Source organism: Cebidichthys violaceus, unplaced genomic scaffold (genome assembly GCF_023349555.1).
Source record: "Cebidichthys violaceus isolate CVI_PGR_0920_01 unplaced genomic scaffold, fCebVio1.0.p SCAF_51, whole genome shotgun sequence".
In the NCBI taxonomy this organism is placed as follows: domain Eukaryota; kingdom Metazoa; phylum Chordata; class Actinopteri; order Perciformes; family Stichaeidae; genus Cebidichthys; species Cebidichthys violaceus.
Window position 1 is genome coordinate 1,863,659 of NW_027176717.1, and position 17,905 is coordinate 1,881,563.

At 42.8% G+C, this 17,905-nt stretch overlaps 2 protein-coding genes across 3 annotated transcripts; both read left to right on the top strand.

Moving 5' to 3' along the window:
• Window positions 1-69: 69 nt before the first annotated feature.
• tspan33a (tetraspanin 33a) lies at window positions 70-6,724 on the top strand. The gene is made up of 8 exons (XM_068731370.1): window positions 70-171; window positions 2,219-2,276; window positions 2,627-2,754; window positions 3,205-3,279; window positions 4,746-4,841; window positions 4,941-5,069; window positions 5,167-5,328; window positions 5,421-6,724. Exons 1-8 carry the CDS (start codon window positions 73-75, stop codon window positions 5,520-5,522), a joined length of 849 nt encoding a protein of 282 aa, XP_068587471.1. The 5' UTR covers window positions 70-72; the 3' UTR covers window positions 5,523-6,724.
• A 2,277-nt stretch (window positions 6,725-9,001) lies between these two features.
• On the top strand, window positions 9,002-17,481 carry smo (smoothened, frizzled class receptor). Of its 2 annotated transcripts, XM_068731407.1 has the most exons (13): window positions 9,002-9,456; window positions 9,564-9,844; window positions 11,042-11,241; window positions 11,380-11,589; window positions 11,698-11,870; window positions 11,971-12,190; window positions 12,287-12,410; window positions 12,579-12,671; window positions 12,956-13,064; window positions 13,414-13,599; window positions 14,218-14,366; window positions 14,974-15,108; window positions 15,228-17,481. In XM_068731407.1, exons 2-13 carry the CDS (start codon window positions 9,583-9,585, stop codon window positions 15,839-15,841), a joined length of 2,475 nt encoding a protein of 824 aa, XP_068587508.1. In that variant the 5' UTR covers window positions 9,002-9,456; window positions 9,564-9,582; the 3' UTR covers window positions 15,842-17,481. The 2 variants fall into 2 exon arrangements, with proteins under 2 accessions (XP_068587508.1, XP_068587507.1); XM_068731406.1 differs by having other exon boundaries at window positions 9,002-9,844.
• The last annotated feature ends 424 nt before the right edge of the window (window positions 17,482-17,905 follow it).

The window sequence follows — 17,905 nt, forward strand, 5'->3', positions numbered from 1 at the left end:
TAACTCGTTTTGTAGACATTTAAAAGCTAATTTGCGCGCCACCTTGGATAACACGCTTGGATAATTGTCACCATGGGAGGACGCAGAGGCGCAGCTGGTTCTGGCGACGACTACTCCTTCGTCAGTCCAGTTGTCAAGTACCTGGTGTTCTTGTTTAATTTCATATTTTGGGTGAGTGTTTCTTACTTGTTTGTTAAACCCAGCGTGTAACAAAGCCCGTGGTCACCTTTATTTACTCTGCTCTGTGCGCAGGTTAATCATTACGTCAGATGGGACTGGTAGCTGTAGTTAAACTCTCTTAAACTCTGTTGACAGTTGGAGCATCCACTGCTTTATTTGAGGTAGTTGTTCATTTACTTTGGTGTTTTACGAAAAGTGAAACAGTTTCATGGAAAGAGGAGAAGGGAAGTTAATATGTAGAGCTGACACACACACACACACACACACACACACACACACACACACACACACACACAGAAGTTGAATTCTTATCTTTTCAAATCTATCAAGTCTATTGTGGCTTCTTAGAATTTGTCAGAGGGGATTTTGAGCTCAGAACCTGTTCGACCTGTTGTCATCTCAACAACAATGTCTAAAACACCTTTCCTCAGTCAACAAAACTGCTGTGATTTCATTTCATGACTTACTCAGTTGCCAAGGAACAGAAACCTTCATTGATTCATATGCTGATGGGCCGTGCACAAGTGGGTCCCCACTTCTGGTTGACTGGTGGAAAAATACTGGTGTAGCAGATTTCACACTAAGTGAGATGTTGCATTTGATCTGTTTCAAACAAGCTTTGCAGAACACAGCAGGTGACTGTATCATAAACTGTAGACCGTCTGACTACGGCGTTTTGTCTCCCACATGGGATGTTAATAATTGTACGACATAATCCTTTTAAAAGTCAAGAATTCAGCTGAAATTAACAGTAAAGCTCGGCAGTGGATTGTTAACAAACCAAAGTTCATAGCGGTGGGTTCCAGTGTCAGGTGCTCAGGGACTGAAACATAAGGAGATTTCTGGCTTAAAACATGTTGAAAGCAGATCTGTTGTTGCAGATTAGACTTGTTGGGGTTTAGACTTTTATTTTTTTGCTGGTTGAGTAAAAATGCTGTAGCAAATTACAAATAGTGAAAACTAACACAGACAAACATAATCAATATCTATTGAGAACATGAACAAACAAGAAGTTTGAAGTTTTCAGGAGAGCTTCTTTAGGTGCTGAAACATCATGAAGTACTGTAGAGCTTTTCTTTATCCATTTCCTTTTACATTTTCAACAGTGTCTCTCAAACACACCTGTATGACTGACTGTTTGTGACTTCTGCCGTGCGCAGACAGGATGAGGCTTTGTAAAAACTTGAAGCTCTTGGAACGTGGAATGTGTTGTTGTTATTTCTGTTGCCTCAGGCTCTGTCGAGGACACACCAAAGATAACTGCAATTGCATGGTTCATTTCTTCTCTGAAAATGCCATGGAGTGTTCAGAGTTTGTTATAAGTCATGTAATTAGCTGTTTGGTGAGTTGGTAGAATTAACCAGGTGAGTGAATCTGTTTTGTAACAAAAATGTCCCATTTAGTGGGCACTTAGTTTTAGCATAACGTTTAAAAAAAACAACCTCTTTTAGCATTTATCCAGCTAATACAACACCAGAATACACTAAAACCTGTTTGCTTCAGGTGTCTGGTTTATTCACTGTAAAAACCAAACCTTTACAAAAGGAGCAGACACATCTAGAGGAAGGTTCAGTGACTGTGGTAACCGGATTCATCTCATTCAGGGAGAGAAGAGTATTTGTGAGAGCTCCCTATTATTCTACTGGGACTGAGAGAGGAGCACTGAGTGAAAGGCTCTTTATATTTTAGGAAAAGGTACAGATTGCTGCCAGGTCGATTTAGTCAAATGGTAGCGGAGTGGATTGCAGAATCTACATTTCTAAGGAAAATGTCTCGGCCCTCAAGTTAAACCCTGATACCACTTGGAGCACTGACGCTACAAAAAAAGCATACAGTGTAGAGTGTATTTCTTTGGAAAATTAGCTTTTATTCTACCAGTACAACCATGTCTATATGAATCATATATACCTGGTGAGTGGTGCCACTCCTTGAACAAGTATGGACATGGCTATGGTGCTGCGTGGTTTCTCCTCATTATAATAATATTGTAATATTTTAAGATGCAAAGAAGTGTAAAGATCTTTCTCTTTGTTCTTAGATTATCTCCCTGGTGATGGTGGCCATCGGCGTGTACGCCCGCATGATGAAACATGCCGGTAAATGATCCCTCAGTGATGGAGCATCCAGTCTTTCCTCATGTTTATAGTGAGACAGTGGGAGGATTGTGTGTCAGGACACTGCTTTTGCCTTTCGTCTTTGTGCTTCCACTGCTTCCACTAAACAACACAGTGGGGAGAACAGCATCTACACCTGTGTTGTTCAGAGAATTAAATGCAGCAAAGGAAATGTATTTCTGACATTATGGATGCTAGCAGAGCTAGAGAAAAATGCTTGATACACACTTCCATACATGTTACTGTCAGAGAAAAATACTTCTGTTGTTTAGAAGTAAACGATAGTTGCTCTCTCATATCAATCTTTAAAACTCTTCTCTTCCTGTTTTCAGAGGCAGCTCTGGCATGCCTGGCAGTGGACCCCGCTATAATGCTGATGGTCGTGGGGATCCTCATGTTCATCGTCACCTTCTGTGGCTGTGTGGGCTCCCTGCGAGAAAACATCTGCCTTCTGCAGACAGTAAATCAGGATGTTTTTTTTATTAACTGCCAGGCTTCAATGTATCCTCTAAAGATTATGTTTGTATAAAGAGAGAGAGCATGCTGTATGACATGCTGTGGACGTAATGGTGTCAGATTCAAGTTCAGTCAACATGAGCTGCAAGATCATCGCCACAGCATTTTAATATTAGCTCAGTAATACTAGGGTTGGTGCCTGTTTGTATGGTATTTGTGCTTCCATAAAGAAAATTACTCATGAAGTTGAAACAAAGATTTTATTTTGAAATCAATTTCACATCAGTCTTGTGTTTACTAGCTTATCGTAAGTTCTTGCTCTCCGGATTTTATTTTTCTGCATGTTTTTCTCCAAGTACGGGAGTTAACAAGTAACAGCTGAGTTTGCATGGAATTAATCCAAAACAGATTAATTTTGCAGTGCTGTAAACACTCCTCTCTTTCCTCCTCACAGTTCTGTATCTGTCTGACAGTGATCTTTTTGCTCCAGCTGGCTGCTGGGATTCTGGGCTTCGTCTTCTCTGATAAGGTAATGTAATAATGTGGAGGGGTTTCTCTATCAGAATAATTTATGCATAAATGTATAGTTTTTCCACGTTTTCTCAACTTATTTAAAATAAACATACACATGGGATCTCATCTGTGAGAAGCCAAGACTTCACAATAATACTGCTGCCCCTTGAAAAATGCACTAAATTTGTTTATTGATTCTTTCTCGGGGTGGACTTTGCTTTATTTGCCCTTTTGTGATTGTGTTGGTGAAACACTGTCCTCTTCTGGGCTTTGCCTGGAACTGCTGCAACATTTGAAAAAACTTGAGAAATAAACAGCAGAGTTCTCTCACAGATTGGGTTACTCGATGGGATTTTGTTTGTTAGAAATGAGGACTTTAAGAAAAGGTTCTGATGTTTTACAGCCATAAAAAATTGGTTTCTTGGGATTATCATATTTGTTATCAAACTCCTACTACACTGAACAAAAATGTAGATGCAACACTTTTGTTTTCGCTCCCATGTTACACAAGTTGACTTATAATATCTAAGGCCTTTTCATTGCAAAAAGGCTTATTTCTGTACAAACACTTGCGCTGTACCAAGATAATCCGTCTACCTGACAGGTGTGGCCCATCAAGATGCCGATTAAACAGTGTGATTATTACACAGGTGTGTCTTGGTCTCTTCACATTAAAAGGCCCCTCTAAAAGGTGCAGTTTTATCTCACAACACAAAGCCACAGATGTTGCAAGCTTTGAGAGAGTGTGCAATCGGCATGCTGACTGCAGGACCGTCCACCACCATAACCATCTTCAATGTCATTTCTGAGAATGTGGCAGTAGAGCCAACCGGCATCACACGACAGACCACGTGTAACCACGCCGGTCCAGGAACTCCACATGCGGCTTTTTAACCTGCAAGCTTGTCTGAGGCCACCCCGACAGCTGATGCAACAGTTGGTTTGCACAACCGAGGAATTTACTGTCAGAAACCATCTCACAGAAGCTCATCTGTGTGCTCGTCGTCCTCAGCGGGATCTCTCTGACCGCAGTCTGTCATCGTAACCAACTTGAGTGGGAAAATGCTCCCCTCCAACAGCGTCTGTCACTTTGGAGAAGTGTTCTCCTCACAGAAAAAAAAAAATCCATATCCGTAGCCCTAGTGTGAAAGTCGTAGTTCTGCATGCCTAATAAATAAATTATGATTTATAGTGGCATTTTAGTGTGACCAGCCCAAGGCACACCTGTGTAATAATCATGCTGTTAATCAGCATCTTGATGGGCCACAGCTGTCAGGTAGATGACTTATCTTGGCAAAGAAGAAGTGCTCACGAACAAAAATTGTGACCCATCTTTTATTTCAACTCGTGAAAAATGGGAGCAAAAGAAAGTGTTGCATCTATTTCGCTGATGTGAAACTTTCAATTTTATGATATAACATATGACCACCCACTATGTATCTTTTTGTACATACTCCCCTACTTTTTTCATACTCTGCCAAGGCTCGGAATAGAGTGACGCAGATGATCAATAACGCCATCGTCCACTACAGAGAGGACATTGATCTGCAAAACCTCATTGACTTTGGTCAGAAAGAGGTGAGGATTCAGTCCAAATACAGACTGCCATCATCAACAGTATGTACGCAGATAATGAGCATGTCTTCTAGTGTCTCAAATGTTCGTTTGTGTCTTCAGTTTGGCTGCTGTGGTGGTGTGACGTACACCGACTGGTCCAAGAACATGTACTTCAACTGCAAGCTGGACAACCCCAGCAGAGAGCGCTGCTCTGTCCCCTTCTCCTGTTGCATCCTGCCCAAAGACAAGGTCACCTTCTGTACAAGCCTCTCATGATGTGTGTTGGATGTGTTTTGTGAATGGTTCTTTACGCATCTGTCTTTCAACTGTATGTGTACGGGAGCAGGAGGTCATCAACACCATGTGTGGCCAGAGCATGCAGAATTTCGAGTACGGTGAAGCTGGAGACCACATCTACGCTAATGGCTGCATAGACAAACTGGTGGACTGGATCCACAGTAACCTGTTCCTACTGGGGGGCATCGCCCTTGGACTGGCCATACCACAGGTAGGATATGGTGCACAGCACACACACACACACACACACACACAATTTAAGCCCAGCTGGTGAGCCCCCTCTTTGTGTTTTCTCTTCTGCAGCTGGTTGGCATCCTCTTGTCTCAGATTTTGATCAACCAGATCAAAGACCAGATCAAGCTCCAGAACTACAACCTCAAGCACCGCTCTGACCCGTGGCGCTGACCCCAACCGGATCAGACCAGTTTCTGATGAGCAGTGCCAGAGACACGGTGGCACCGGCAGTTAGGAGGGATCCACAAATGAAAAACACAGTCATCTCTGCCTGTATTGAGCATTCAGTATCATTCCTCTTGGACTCAAAAACACAAGACTAGTGTTCGGCTGGCACGTGGACTCACAATTAATGTGCTTTCAAATGGAGCTATGGAAGTGGAGGTCAAAAGAAACGCATGGAGAAACAGGACTCTGTTGCCACCTACTGGACATAGACCATGCTTAACTTTACCAAACTGTAGACACTACTTTAGGAGCCTGTTTGGTGGTCAGTGTCATATTGACCTTTACTTAAGAACTGCAATAAGTCATTTTATAATAATAAGTCTACCAAAAAGGAGAGTGAGTAAATGCATATGAATTATTATTGTTTCAAACTGAATCCATGATACGGCAAATATTTACTACCCACAAAGGGAAATGCATTTTCTAACATATTGATTTTGTAAATTTTTTTTATTTAATAAAGGAATGTGACAGGGTGTCCCATACATGCTCAGCAATGTTGCTTATGGCTGCTAGTGTCTGTGAGATGCATCTGATATTTGGTTGACGTTTCATATTATTGTATCAGCAATGTGTACCCTAAAACAAGCATGTTTTCAATGTGTTGACATACCTGTGTCAAATAGGTCAGCCCACTTTATACATGCTGGCGGGTAAAGCAGGCACATATGCTAGCTGGTATGTCATCTTTAAACTTCCACAAGCCTATATATGCGTTTAAAAAGTATTTACCTCTGGTCCCAAGAAATGCCATTTACCTTTCTTATAATAAACTTTATACATAATGTTTTTTTAAGAATTAATTTGACTATTAACTGTAAAGATAATGTTTACTCTCTACAACAAAATGGCCACGTTAGGCTACTTGGTTGTCCTGCCTAGACCTGACACTGCACATGATGCCATTCCCTCCTCACGTGTAGCCAGATGACAGCCTGCATGGCTGCAGAGCTGCTGTACTCTGTTTCAATATGCTGCCGTTATAAATATGTTTGCCAAACTGCATAGGCTTTGAACAAAGGTCATATTCTTTACTTATGCTGTCGTTGACATCCTGTACTCACCTCTTGCTTTATTCGCTTTTCTGTTGTAATAATGTTGAATTTTAAATACAAAAGGAGTAAAAGAAAACAGTAGTGTGAATACCTGAGGTGCTCCAGTGTTGTTTTGTTGATGTGGTCACTGGAACGGGCCAAGTTTGTATTTTGTGACCAATCAGTGAGCAGACAGTGGTTGAGGTTCTCTGACTGGAAAGAAAAAGAAAAAAATACTTGGAACTAAAACATGAAAACTAACCCCCCCCCCCCCCCCCCTTTTGTCTCGATACACTACCAATTAAAGCTTCAGCTGCTCTGACAGCAAAGGAAATTTTAGCTGTATTTAAATGTTTTTGTTCAGATTTGGGTTTAGTGTGGCCGTAAATGTTAAGTGCTTTTTGTGTCTGAAAGCCATCCACAGCTTTAAATTTCAGTTTTTCTATCTCTTTTCATCACGTGATGAGTTTAAGCAAATTGTTTAGGTTCTTTCACATGAAGAGCTGTCGTTTAACTGCTGACATTTTCCTTCTTCGTAGAGAGAAGCTCTGGAAAAAGGTTTAACTTAACTGTGAAGAGACACAAACCAACACAACCTCTCATCTCCACCCGGTTTCTCTGCCTGACGAATGAGAAGCTGAGCTGAGAGGCATTCTCAGCCTGAAACCTGATGCCTGTAATCTTTGTGAGCAGAAACAGACCTGCATGTTTAACAGCCTTTGACACAAGTCTGCCATCTAAACAAGACATTTCTGTGTTAGTTTAAAGCTGCAGTAACTCCCCTCTCTGGGTGATTCCCCCATCAGCACGAAACTAAATCTACTTCATCACTAATCCGATGCTGCACAATTTGGAATGGCACAGGTGTTAGTGAGTGTGTGTGTGTGTGTGTGTGTGTGTCAGACAGAGAGAGAGAGAGAGAGAGAGAGAGAGAGAGAGAGAGAGAGAGAGAGTGAGAGTGTGTGTTGGCCTAAGCTCCGCTGCTCCGTGTGTGGTCCCTGGTTTTTGCCTCTGACTCATTCAGGCGGCCATGTTGCTGTGGGTTTCATGGAGGCCCAGACACACACACACACACATACACACACACAGAGGAGGAACCAGAGTTAACCCAGTTTTACTCTCAGAACACCAAGAGAGAAACAAAGCAGCTACAGCCATGGAAATACCACAAGTGCACTGTCCAATTAATGCGATAACAACAGCACTGCGGTCGAGATTTAGTGGTGACCAGGCTTATTCAAGCACATTAGAATAAACGTAAAGCAGCAGAAAATCATATTGCTGAGATTGTGTTTTATGTACATTCATATTTTACGTTAAGCACTTGTAGTTTTCGAATATTCTTGCAGCCACCTTAAGGTCAGGTCATTATGAATGTCCCAGAGGAAACTGACTCAATGTAGCTTTGAGTTATAAACTGTGTCCCTCCCTCAGATATGAACATGCACACTACTGCCATATAAACACGTTGCATAGTTTTGGAGATATTGGCCAAAAGAGATGTCTTGCCTTCTCTCCAATATAATGGTACAATATTGCACTCGGCTTATTTATTAAAATTGAAGTCGGCATCATCAGTGCACATGTTTAATATCTGTATGTTATGTGGCTATATCACAGCGTTCTTTCAAAATATTGTATTTGTAATAACTGTTTTTCTGATTTTGTTTGCATCAGTTTTGTTCAGTTAATGTATACAGTCTCAGGTATTGTATTGTATATAGTGTTGCTGTGTAATGTCATCTCGTTCACTTATATTTGTATTTATTCTATTTTAATTCTGTATCTGTGTGCTTACGTCTAAGCCTTCCTCCTGAGCATCTGAAGCATGTGAATCTTTAATCTTATTCAAAGATGATGAAAAGCACATAAGAGATTATTAAGAGCCGTTTATCCTCTTAAGAAAATTCACAGCATCAGAAGCACCATTTTGAGTTCTCATAATTACATTTTAAACATCCAGTTATTATTGACTGCTGTAATATGAGCCCTGCATATTGATTTGGTAGATCAGTTCTCTGACAGTTTGAGGACCACCTGAGGATCCTTAATCATAAAAGTGAGACATTTCAGCTTCACTCCCTTGAAGTTGATACTGGTGACATGTTGGGTATAAGATCCTGTGATTCAGCACAAACTACAAACAAGTCCCACTCATATGAGAGTAAACCTGTCAGATGGGGGGGGGGGGGTCCATGATGTTTTGGAGGTCTTTGAGACGCTGTTGAGAAGGCCTGCCATAAGGCACATTCTTCCACTTGCAGAGGGGGATGGGAGGGGAGGTTCTGTTGCTCGGGCTCTCCCCCACCATGTGCATACCAGAGACACAAACACAAAAAACATCCACACACTGAGCTGCAACGCAGGACCATAACACCGCTTCAGAAACGAATCATCAGACACTTGAGAAAAGCCACTTTTACGCACACACGCAGAGAGATGTAGGATAACACCTTGTTTTTCTGCCAGCATAAAAAGGGGGGGCCGAGGAGAAGGGGGTGGTGCGTCTGAACTGGAGATCCTATTACAGACATCCAGACTTTTTCATGGCAAGTTTCTTTTTTTTTTTTGAGGTGGGGGGAGGGCGAATCTGCAACTTTCTGTCTTCTTTTTTCGTAGCCAGCCTAAATGCTTCTGATGAAAACATGACGTTGTTTTGAGCAGACGATGCGTTGTTTCTGGACGTGAGGACGGGTTTTTGTGCTGTTTGGAGCTGTTCGGATTTGGATAATGAAGGAATCCAAGAGGACGCAGCGAGGATCGGACGAGAAGCGCAGAATAAAAAAAGTTTGGGAGGAAACTTTGAAGCGCCCCCGCAGATTCCCCTCACCATGCCGAATCTGGTAACTTATTGGAAATCTAACGAGGAAAGCTTCATCTGTGGGTTTCTCGAGAAACGGCATAAGTGAAGCACTAGAATTCAACGTGACTTTTTTTGTTTGTTGCCCAGTTGAACCTCTACTCCCAAGATGTCTTCCCAGGGTCGGAGCCCCATTGTTGGATTTTACGGGATGCTTTACGTCTGGGCTGCCTGGCTCTCGGGCTCCGGGGCGGCACTGTCTCCAAACGGGACCGTGTTTGAGGACAACTGCAAGAAAACCTCCACTTGCGAGGCTCTTAAATACAACACATGTCTGGGATCGCCTCTACCGTACACGCACACCTCTCTGGTCCTGGCGGAGGACTCCAGCACCCAGGAGGAGGCTTTTGAGAAGTTGACCATGTGGTCCGGTGAGAATGAATTTGGCCCAGTAACTTCACTAAATGTGACCCGTCTCATTTTATAATTAAGATCGTAGAAGAAGAGTGGTACTCATCCTGTAATCCAATAAAAAACAAACTGTTGTAACTGTAGCCTAATAAATAAGTATATACGTATCCGTTTCACTACACATTGATATTCAGTATTGTTTGCATTGTTTGTATGTGATAATAATGTTAATGGTTTGACAATGGGCTGGGATGGAGGCTGGAGGTGGGAAGAGACTCACCAGGAAATGAAGGGTTAAAAGCCCTTGAAGGCAACAAAAGTAATCACTCCTTGGTGTTAGAGGGCCATCAATAGGATCCCCTGACTAATACAAGGCTTTAGATATTCTGCTTCACATTCATCAGCACTTACTAATGATCTGTCAGACCCGGGTCACTGCTTCAGAGGTGTCAAGGGCTCCCCACCTCTGATGAGGAGCCTGATGGTGGAGAGGGAGATTATCCATTCATATGCTGTCTCTTTACTGTAGATACATGTTGGTCACACGTTTCCTTACTCTGCTGGATGTTACATTGTAGCCAGTTGGAAACATTGTTACTCAACAGGAATCCTCTGAGATGCATTTTATTCACATTTCATATTCCAAACATTTCATCACACTTCACTAGTTGACTGTTCACACATTGATTGTTGCGTTCTGTCTTTGTGACAATTGTGATTATTCAAAAATAAGGCAGCAGCCGCTGGTTATTTTCCTTATCTAATAATTTGCAGATTATTTTCTCGATTAATCAATTTATCAACGAAATGAGAGCCAAATGTGATTTTGCTCGTTTTGTCTGACTAACGATATAAAATGAACTCCCATGTGTGACAGTAGCATCCTCACATCTGTGCAGCTGGAATCAGCAAGTTTTTGGCATTTTTGCTGATTTAGGTGATTGATTAATCAACTAATCTAGTTTAAAAAATTGCTGTTACCCAATTATCAGTTAGAGGATGTGACTGAATATGATTACAGTTGGGCAGTCATTTATAATCAAACTGACTGGTCTATATATTTGCTCGTCCCTGTCATAACTTCTACTTCTGTGTACGTGCACATCTCTAGCATCTTCACCATCAGTGTGATACATCACGCCTGCACTGTGGAACATCTCTCATGTCTAACTTGAATGTTTCAGGATGTTTTAAGAATGTTTTTTTTCCTGTCCTAGGTTTGCGGAATGCTCCTCGCTGTTGGTCCGTCATCCAGCCTCTGCTCTGTGCCATCTACATGCCCAAATGTGAGAACGGCCGGGTCGAGCTGCCCAGTCAGAGCCTGTGTTTGGCTACACGTCGACCATGCAGCATCGTAGACCAGGAGAGGGGCTGGCCCGGCTTCCTCAAGTGTGACAAATTCCCCGTGGGCTGTTCGGTACGTTTTCGTTGTTGTGTAATGTTGTGTGAGACTTTATTGATCCCCAAAAGGGAAACACGTCTTTTCACCATGGGTCAAAAAGGTCAGGGTATGCGAGTTGAATTAGAAGCTCACCTTTGTGTCCTCTGCGTGCAGAATGAGGTGCAGAAGCTGAAGTTCAACATGTCGGGCCAGTGTGAAGCTCCCCTGGTGAAGACAGACATTCAGTCCAGCTGGTACAAGGACGTGGAGGGCTGTGGTATCCAGTGTGACAACCCGCTGTTCACCGAGGAGGAGCACAATGACATGCACGCCTACATCGCGTACTTCGGCACCATTACCCTCCTCTGCACCTTCTTCACCCTGGTGAGACATAACTATAACTGCATCATTCTGTGTGTTGTCTTTTCAGGATGTTCCTTAGATATCTCTCTACTCGTCCTCTTCCAACTTTCAAAATGTCCTCTGTTTCAGGCGACGTTTCTTGCCGACTGGAAGAACTCCAACCGCTACCCAGCCGTCATTCTCTTCTACATCAACGCCTGTTTTTTCGTGGGCAGTATCGGCTGGTTGGCCCAGTTCCTGGATGGAGCCCGCGACGAGATTGTGTGCAAGAGTGACAACACCATGCGCCTCGGGGAGCCGTCGTACGTGAACGTCTTTAACCGCTAAATGACATCAGAGATCGTTCCCGACTAGGACATGTAAGTCCTAAAAATCTAATTCATGTTTGTCCATTCTCTACAGGTCTTCAGAGACGCTGTCGTGCGTCACCATCTTCATCATCGTGTACTACTCCCTGATGTCGGGCGTGATTTGGTTCGTCATGCTGACCTACGCCTGGCACACGTCCTTCAAAGCCCTGGGCACCACGCAGCAGCCACTGTCTGGCAGAACCTCCTACTTCCACATGGTCACCTGGTCCATCCCCTTCGTCCTCACCGTGGCCATCCTGGCTATCGCTGAGGTGAGTAGGGAGCCGTTCTCTGAGACAGGAAAAATGATTTACTGTCACGAGAAAAGATCATTTTTTCCTCATCTGTTGTGGCTTTGTTACTCACAGGTGGATGGAGATTCCGTGAGCGGGATTTGTTTCGTCGGCTATAAGAACTACAGATACCGCGCTGGGTTTGTGCTGGCCCCCATAGGAGTGGTGCTTGTTGTCGGCGGCTACTTCCTCATTCGGGGTGAGTATTGTTTTACGTTCTAGTAAAATAGCTCAGTGACCATCCATGGTAAAGCAGATTTAACTCTTTTATCCAAATCTTTCAGGCTTTGTTACAATCCAGAAGGGCTCCTCAGATTCATCCCCACAGTCACCAACACTGACCGATTCCGTTTATTTCTCCTTTTAGGCGTCATGACTTTGTTTTCCATTAAGAGTAACCACCCAGGACTACTGAGTGAGAAAGCTGCCAGCAAAATCAACGAGACGATGCTCAGACTTGGTAGGTTCTCTCATCTGGTGCCATTTCACACCACAGTGGTGACCTGAGAAACAGTATGAGGGTAAACATCATGCTGGTAATAATCACTTTTGAGACCTGGGTGTAAAGAAATGAAATGTTTTAGGAGTCTGTAGCACACTAAACACAAATCGTGAACATTTTTGTTAGAAATAACATCACCAGGTGATGTTATTTCTGATTCTACGGTACATTTCCTCACTCTATGAATGCTATTTGGAGTGAAGTGTTTGGTATCTCACATCTGCTTTGTTGTTCTGTTTCAGGTATTTTTGGATTCCTCGCTTTTGGCTTTGTTTTCATCACTTTCGGCTGCCACTTCTATGACTTCTTCAACCAGGCTGAATGGGAGAGGAGCTTCAGAGAATATGTGCTGTAAGTTTTTATTGTCGTTCTTCTTTAGGGCTGCTGCATGTTTGTTGCTGCAGACTCTGCACACAGAGATCCACAAACTGATGCTGTTGAGTCTCAAAACTGCTGCGTAGCCACTCAGCCTGCAGCGGTGAATGCAGCCCTATTTCCTCACAGTGTTGACACTGGCTGGGTTGGAATTATTTTAGCCTCAAAAACGTAAACCGCTCTCTCCTGCCCCGACATGTGAAAGACTTTCTTATTTACCAGATCCAGCATTTGAATGTACCTCAGTCATACGGATGGAAGTCGTGCGAGGCGCATGCAGCACGGTCGAGGCGTTGACTTTTCACCTCTGCAATGTTTTCAACAGGTGTGAAGCCAACGTGACGATCGCCTCTCAGACCAACAAGCCAATCCCAGAATGCACCATTAAGAACCGGCCCAGTCTGATGGTGGAGAAAATTAACCTGTTCTCCATGTTTGGGACGGGTATTGCTATGAGTACCTGGGTCTGGACCAAGGCAACCATCCTCATCTGGAAACGGACCTGGTGCAAGTAAGCGAACATCAATCAATAAGAAAGACTAAAGGCTATAGTTATAAAAATGTTTATTCTGAAGATTGTGTTTAAGATTATGTTGTTATGTTTCTGCCTTTTCCAATCTCTCTATCAGGCTCTTCTCATTACTATCATGACCGCATGCCTGGCGACGTCCATATATGGTTTTAAAGATATGATAACAGCGTGGGAAAAGTCTAACCTCTATGCATCCAAACATGTAGCAGACTTTCCCTGACAAACATCTTTTAAAAACCGTAGATATTCACCCTGAGTATAGGTATGGAGGCATAAATTCTATCAGTGTGTGCTTTTAGGTGTGCAGTGTTAATCCTTGGTTTTGTAACAGCGCTCTCAAGGGCTCACTGTGACTTGGATTTCACTCACAGAAATTAGTTTCCTTCTGACTTTGAGGAAGAAGAAAAAAAACAGTAATTATTGTTTTCGTTTAGGGTTAAAGACCGTCTCATCCAGAGTGATGCAAAAGAACGGCATCTTGCCCGGTATCACGTGGCCGGCGGCGGCATTGAACATGTGATCCTCAATCGGGTCTTTCTAATCATCAGACGGTGTCGGTGTCTCTCTTTGTGAACCTGCCTTCTGTTCTTGTGTCAGGATTATTGGCCGTAGTGACAATGAACCCAAGAGGATCAAGAAGAGCAAGATGATCGCCAAGGCATTCGCGTTGAGGAAAGAGCTTCACAAGGACCCAGAGAAGGAGCTGTCCTTCAGCATGCACACCGTGTCCCATGAAGGACCAGTGGGTGAGTATTTCAGTCTACACTGATCATTTAGGATCCGTTCAGTACATCTTAATACAGAGAACAGAAAACACTTTTGACTTATTAGGGTTTGCTACATTGTCCTCTACTTGGGATGAAGATTGAAACAGTTGAAACCATGTCTGGTGATGTTTGCATACTTATTGTATGCATATTATTCAATAATTCACCCTTTTAGTACATGGCTGCTTCACCCAAAATACAAAAAGATAGTTTCTCACTTATCCCTCGTGGTATGTAGCCATGCAGATATGTTCGGGTATGGCACCATATGTGCTCATGTAAACGACCACTATTTGTTATTTTTCTTTTGAATTTGGCCTGAGAAGATTTTCCGTTCGCTTTTGTGTGGCTCTGAGGCGATACAGTCAGGGACAACTGTTATGTCTGTAGCTAAGAACTGACTGACACATCTCTGCTCATGTAAGCCGTGAGGCTGCTGTGGCTGCCACGCTTGTTTAGCTTGGAGCGGTTCAGAGCTACAGAGGCACCGTGGGGGAGCCATTGAGTGCATGTTGGCTTTAAAGCTGTCCTTGGTTGTCCCTGTTGTAAATGGAGAGGTTGTGGTTTGTTTTCTCTCATTTCATAGCTGGAATCAATTTTGAGCTGAATGAGCCATCCAATGATATGTCATCAGCTTGGGCGCAGCATGTGACCAAGATGGTGGCCAGGCGAGGTGCCATCCTGCCTCAGGACATCTCTGTTACTCCTACTGGTACACCAGGTGAGAGCTGGAGGCCATTACACCTCCTGCTTTACATATTCAGAGCATTTCAAATCACATTTCCCTGCCATCTTTTTGAACTGTTGAACACCGACTTACTGTCTGTTACTTCTTCACAGTACCACCTCCAGAGGAGAGGAACAGGCTGTGGATGGTGGAGGCTGAGATCTCACCAGAGATGATAAAGAGGAAAAAGAAGAAGAAGAAGAGGAAGAAGGAAGTGCGTCCGGCGGAGGAAGTGGTGGATCACCAGGCTTATCGCCAGCGCGAGTTTGGTCGCAGCTCGGTGCCTCGCTTGCCCAAGTTGCCATGCCACCCCAGTCTGGTCGCTAATCTGCGGGAGCAGCAGAGGCAACAGCAGAAGCTGGAGGAGGAAGTCCTGCCAGGGTCCTACCCAGATATCCAACCCTCCCACTCCCAGTCCCGTGAGCAGAGGTGCCCCTATCCATCTTACCAGAGCAGTCGGTACAGCTACGGCCGCAGCCACCCTCCAACCTTCAATGACCGCCCAGAGGATCTGGGTCTCGGCCCACGGTGCCTCCCCTCAGCCTCCACCTGGCAGCCCAGTGGACCTTCCAGCTACCCGGGGGAGACGGATCTCACCGACGGGCTGTCAGAGAGGTTGGCCCACGTGGCTCGGGTACCAGCAGGACGAAGGTCCGGCTATGGACCCATTCACTCCCGGACCAATTTAATGGAGGCGGAGCTTATGGATGCCGACTCTGACTTCTAAGAGCATGGCTCCGATGTATTGCTTTGTGGTACACAGACGGTAAGCTACAAAAAGTGCTGGATACTTATACTAAAGTGCATCTAGTTCCACCTGACCAGCGGTCCAGATGGAACTAAGCCGGTCAGTTTTTTATTTTTCTCTCTTTTTTTTTTTGGTCAAAAAACAAAGGGATAAAGTGAAAACATATGTTGTGAATAAGTTAATGAAAGACTATCTTTTTATATTTTATTTGTGTCCAATCAAATTTCAAAGGAAACTCCATGATGACAAGACAAAAGGCAGCTACACTTTTATATGGCTTGAAACAAATCACCCTATGTATTCATCAGCAGGTGTCAGACATCCAACTCTAAACGTGGCAGGGGAAGTCCCGGTGTCATAGATGAAGTTCAGTTTGACACCGTCAACTTGTTTTTGGACATTTGAAGATGAACGCAGTGGATACAACTTTTAAAAGTCAATTATATCGTTATTCTTTGAATGACAGCTTGTGTCAATATTACTTTTACTGCCCCAGGGCTGTAAAACCGGACTCATGCAGAAGACCATACAAGTTTAAGAATGCTACGGGCTACTTGCAAATACTTTTGAACCCAGGTCTTCTTTTGTGTTCCATAATATGTGTTTTTAAGACTCCATTTCTCTCTTCCCACCACTATTAAACCATTAATCACTATGTTTATGTACAGTTAACGTGAGGTGCAATTTGCATATGCTCGGTTGCCTGGTGCAATAAACCTATAATTGGCTTATTTTTTGCCTGGAGGAAAAGAAAATAGTGAAATGAATGCTGTGGCCGTCTTTTTCTCAATGACTTCTCCTTGTATACTTCAGAACAACTTCTCTCCTTGAAAGTGTTATTTTTTTTACAGCAGTATTTCTACTTTTGTTAATCTGTTGTACATATTCAATATAAACTGGGCTTCATATGTGCTTTTTCCTTTCTTCAGTCCAGTTAAAGTCTTGTTTGACGTATTTTAGACAGCAGTGGGCTTAGAAGTCACTTTTTACGTAAATGCTTCTATTTTACAGTCTCTCTTTCTAAATGTGTGTTATGTATATAGGATGTTCATAGATTTCTCAACAAGGGTATTATTTGTACAGATTTATATTTCAAATCACTTGATTACTCTGCTGATATGATAAATAAAAAGGGAAGAGTCAACTATGCTATACAAAGTTGTCACTGTACTTGTGCTGTAACCAAAACTTCACGTAGTATTGTCATGTTACACTCAATATGGATACATGATGCTGAAGTCAAGTAGTTTAATGAAAGTGTCTAGAAATTCATGTGAGATGTGTATGATAGAGAATTATTTATGTTATAAGTAGTTACCACACTGCTATGAATTCTACAATATAGGGAGTTGGGTAACAAAATAAAGACTAGCTGATATCCACCCATAAGGTTTATGTTCAACAATTATTAAGAGGCTATATGAAGATTATGGTTTTACTTTGTATGCCCTGAAAAGTAATAACTTCTGTTTTTGTAAGCTGTCAAGATGTAGGCCTCCTCGCAGGCCTCCAGTTGCTTTGTGTGTTTAGTCTCCCAACTGTGTAAAAATAAGCTTACTGTCACTTTGTGCAGCTGTACTCTTTTGTTTTTATATGTAAATAAAAGGAACCCTACACTTCTCTGTGGATGTTTTGCCTTATGTCACACCGTGCACTAGCCACAGTGTGTGTCTCTCATTTGTTGCTAGTATTACACCCGAGTCAGAGCTAAGCATCTGATTGTATGAAAAATAAGTACCTGCTGATTTTTCTCAAATTTAGAAGCTCGTTTACCAATGCATGATTTTCAGATCCTCAAAACTCTAATTCCATCTTAATGTTTGTCAGCTGAATGATTAAACTTTTTTTTTTTACAATGTTCTTTACAGGTTATCCCTCATTTTCTTAACACAAACAAAGATTGCATGACACAATTTGTATAACATGAAACAAGAAGTTCACATTTTATTGGCACATCTTAATGTAACTTTCTAAAACCTTACATTTACACCAGCACCGGGGGCGTTAAAGTTGCTCATTTTCAAATCCTACACACAGTAGCTC

Coding starts and splice junctions, on each gene's coding strand:
- tspan33a (XM_068731370.1), top strand. CDS start 73: ATGGGAGGACGCAGAGGCGCAGCTGGTTCTGGCGACGACTACTCCTTC. Junction 2,755..3,204: donor ACATCTGCCTTCTGCAGACA/GTAAATCAGGAT, acceptor TCCTCCTCACAG/TTCTGTATCTGTCTGACAGT. Junction 5,070..5,166: donor GCATCCTGCCCAAAGACAAG/GTCACCTTCTGT, acceptor GTACGGGAGCAG/GAGGTCATCAACACCATGTG.
- smo (XM_068731406.1), top strand. CDS start 9,583: ATGTCTTCCCAGGGTCGGAGCCCCATTGTTGGATTTTACGGGATGCTT. Junction 11,871..11,970: donor ATGCGCCTCGGGGAGCCGTC/GTACGTGAACGT, acceptor CATTCTCTACAG/GTCTTCAGAGACGCTGTCGT. Junction 15,109..15,227: donor TACTCCTACTGGTACACCAG/GTGAGAGCTGGA, acceptor ACTTCTTCACAG/TACCACCTCCAGAGGAGAGG.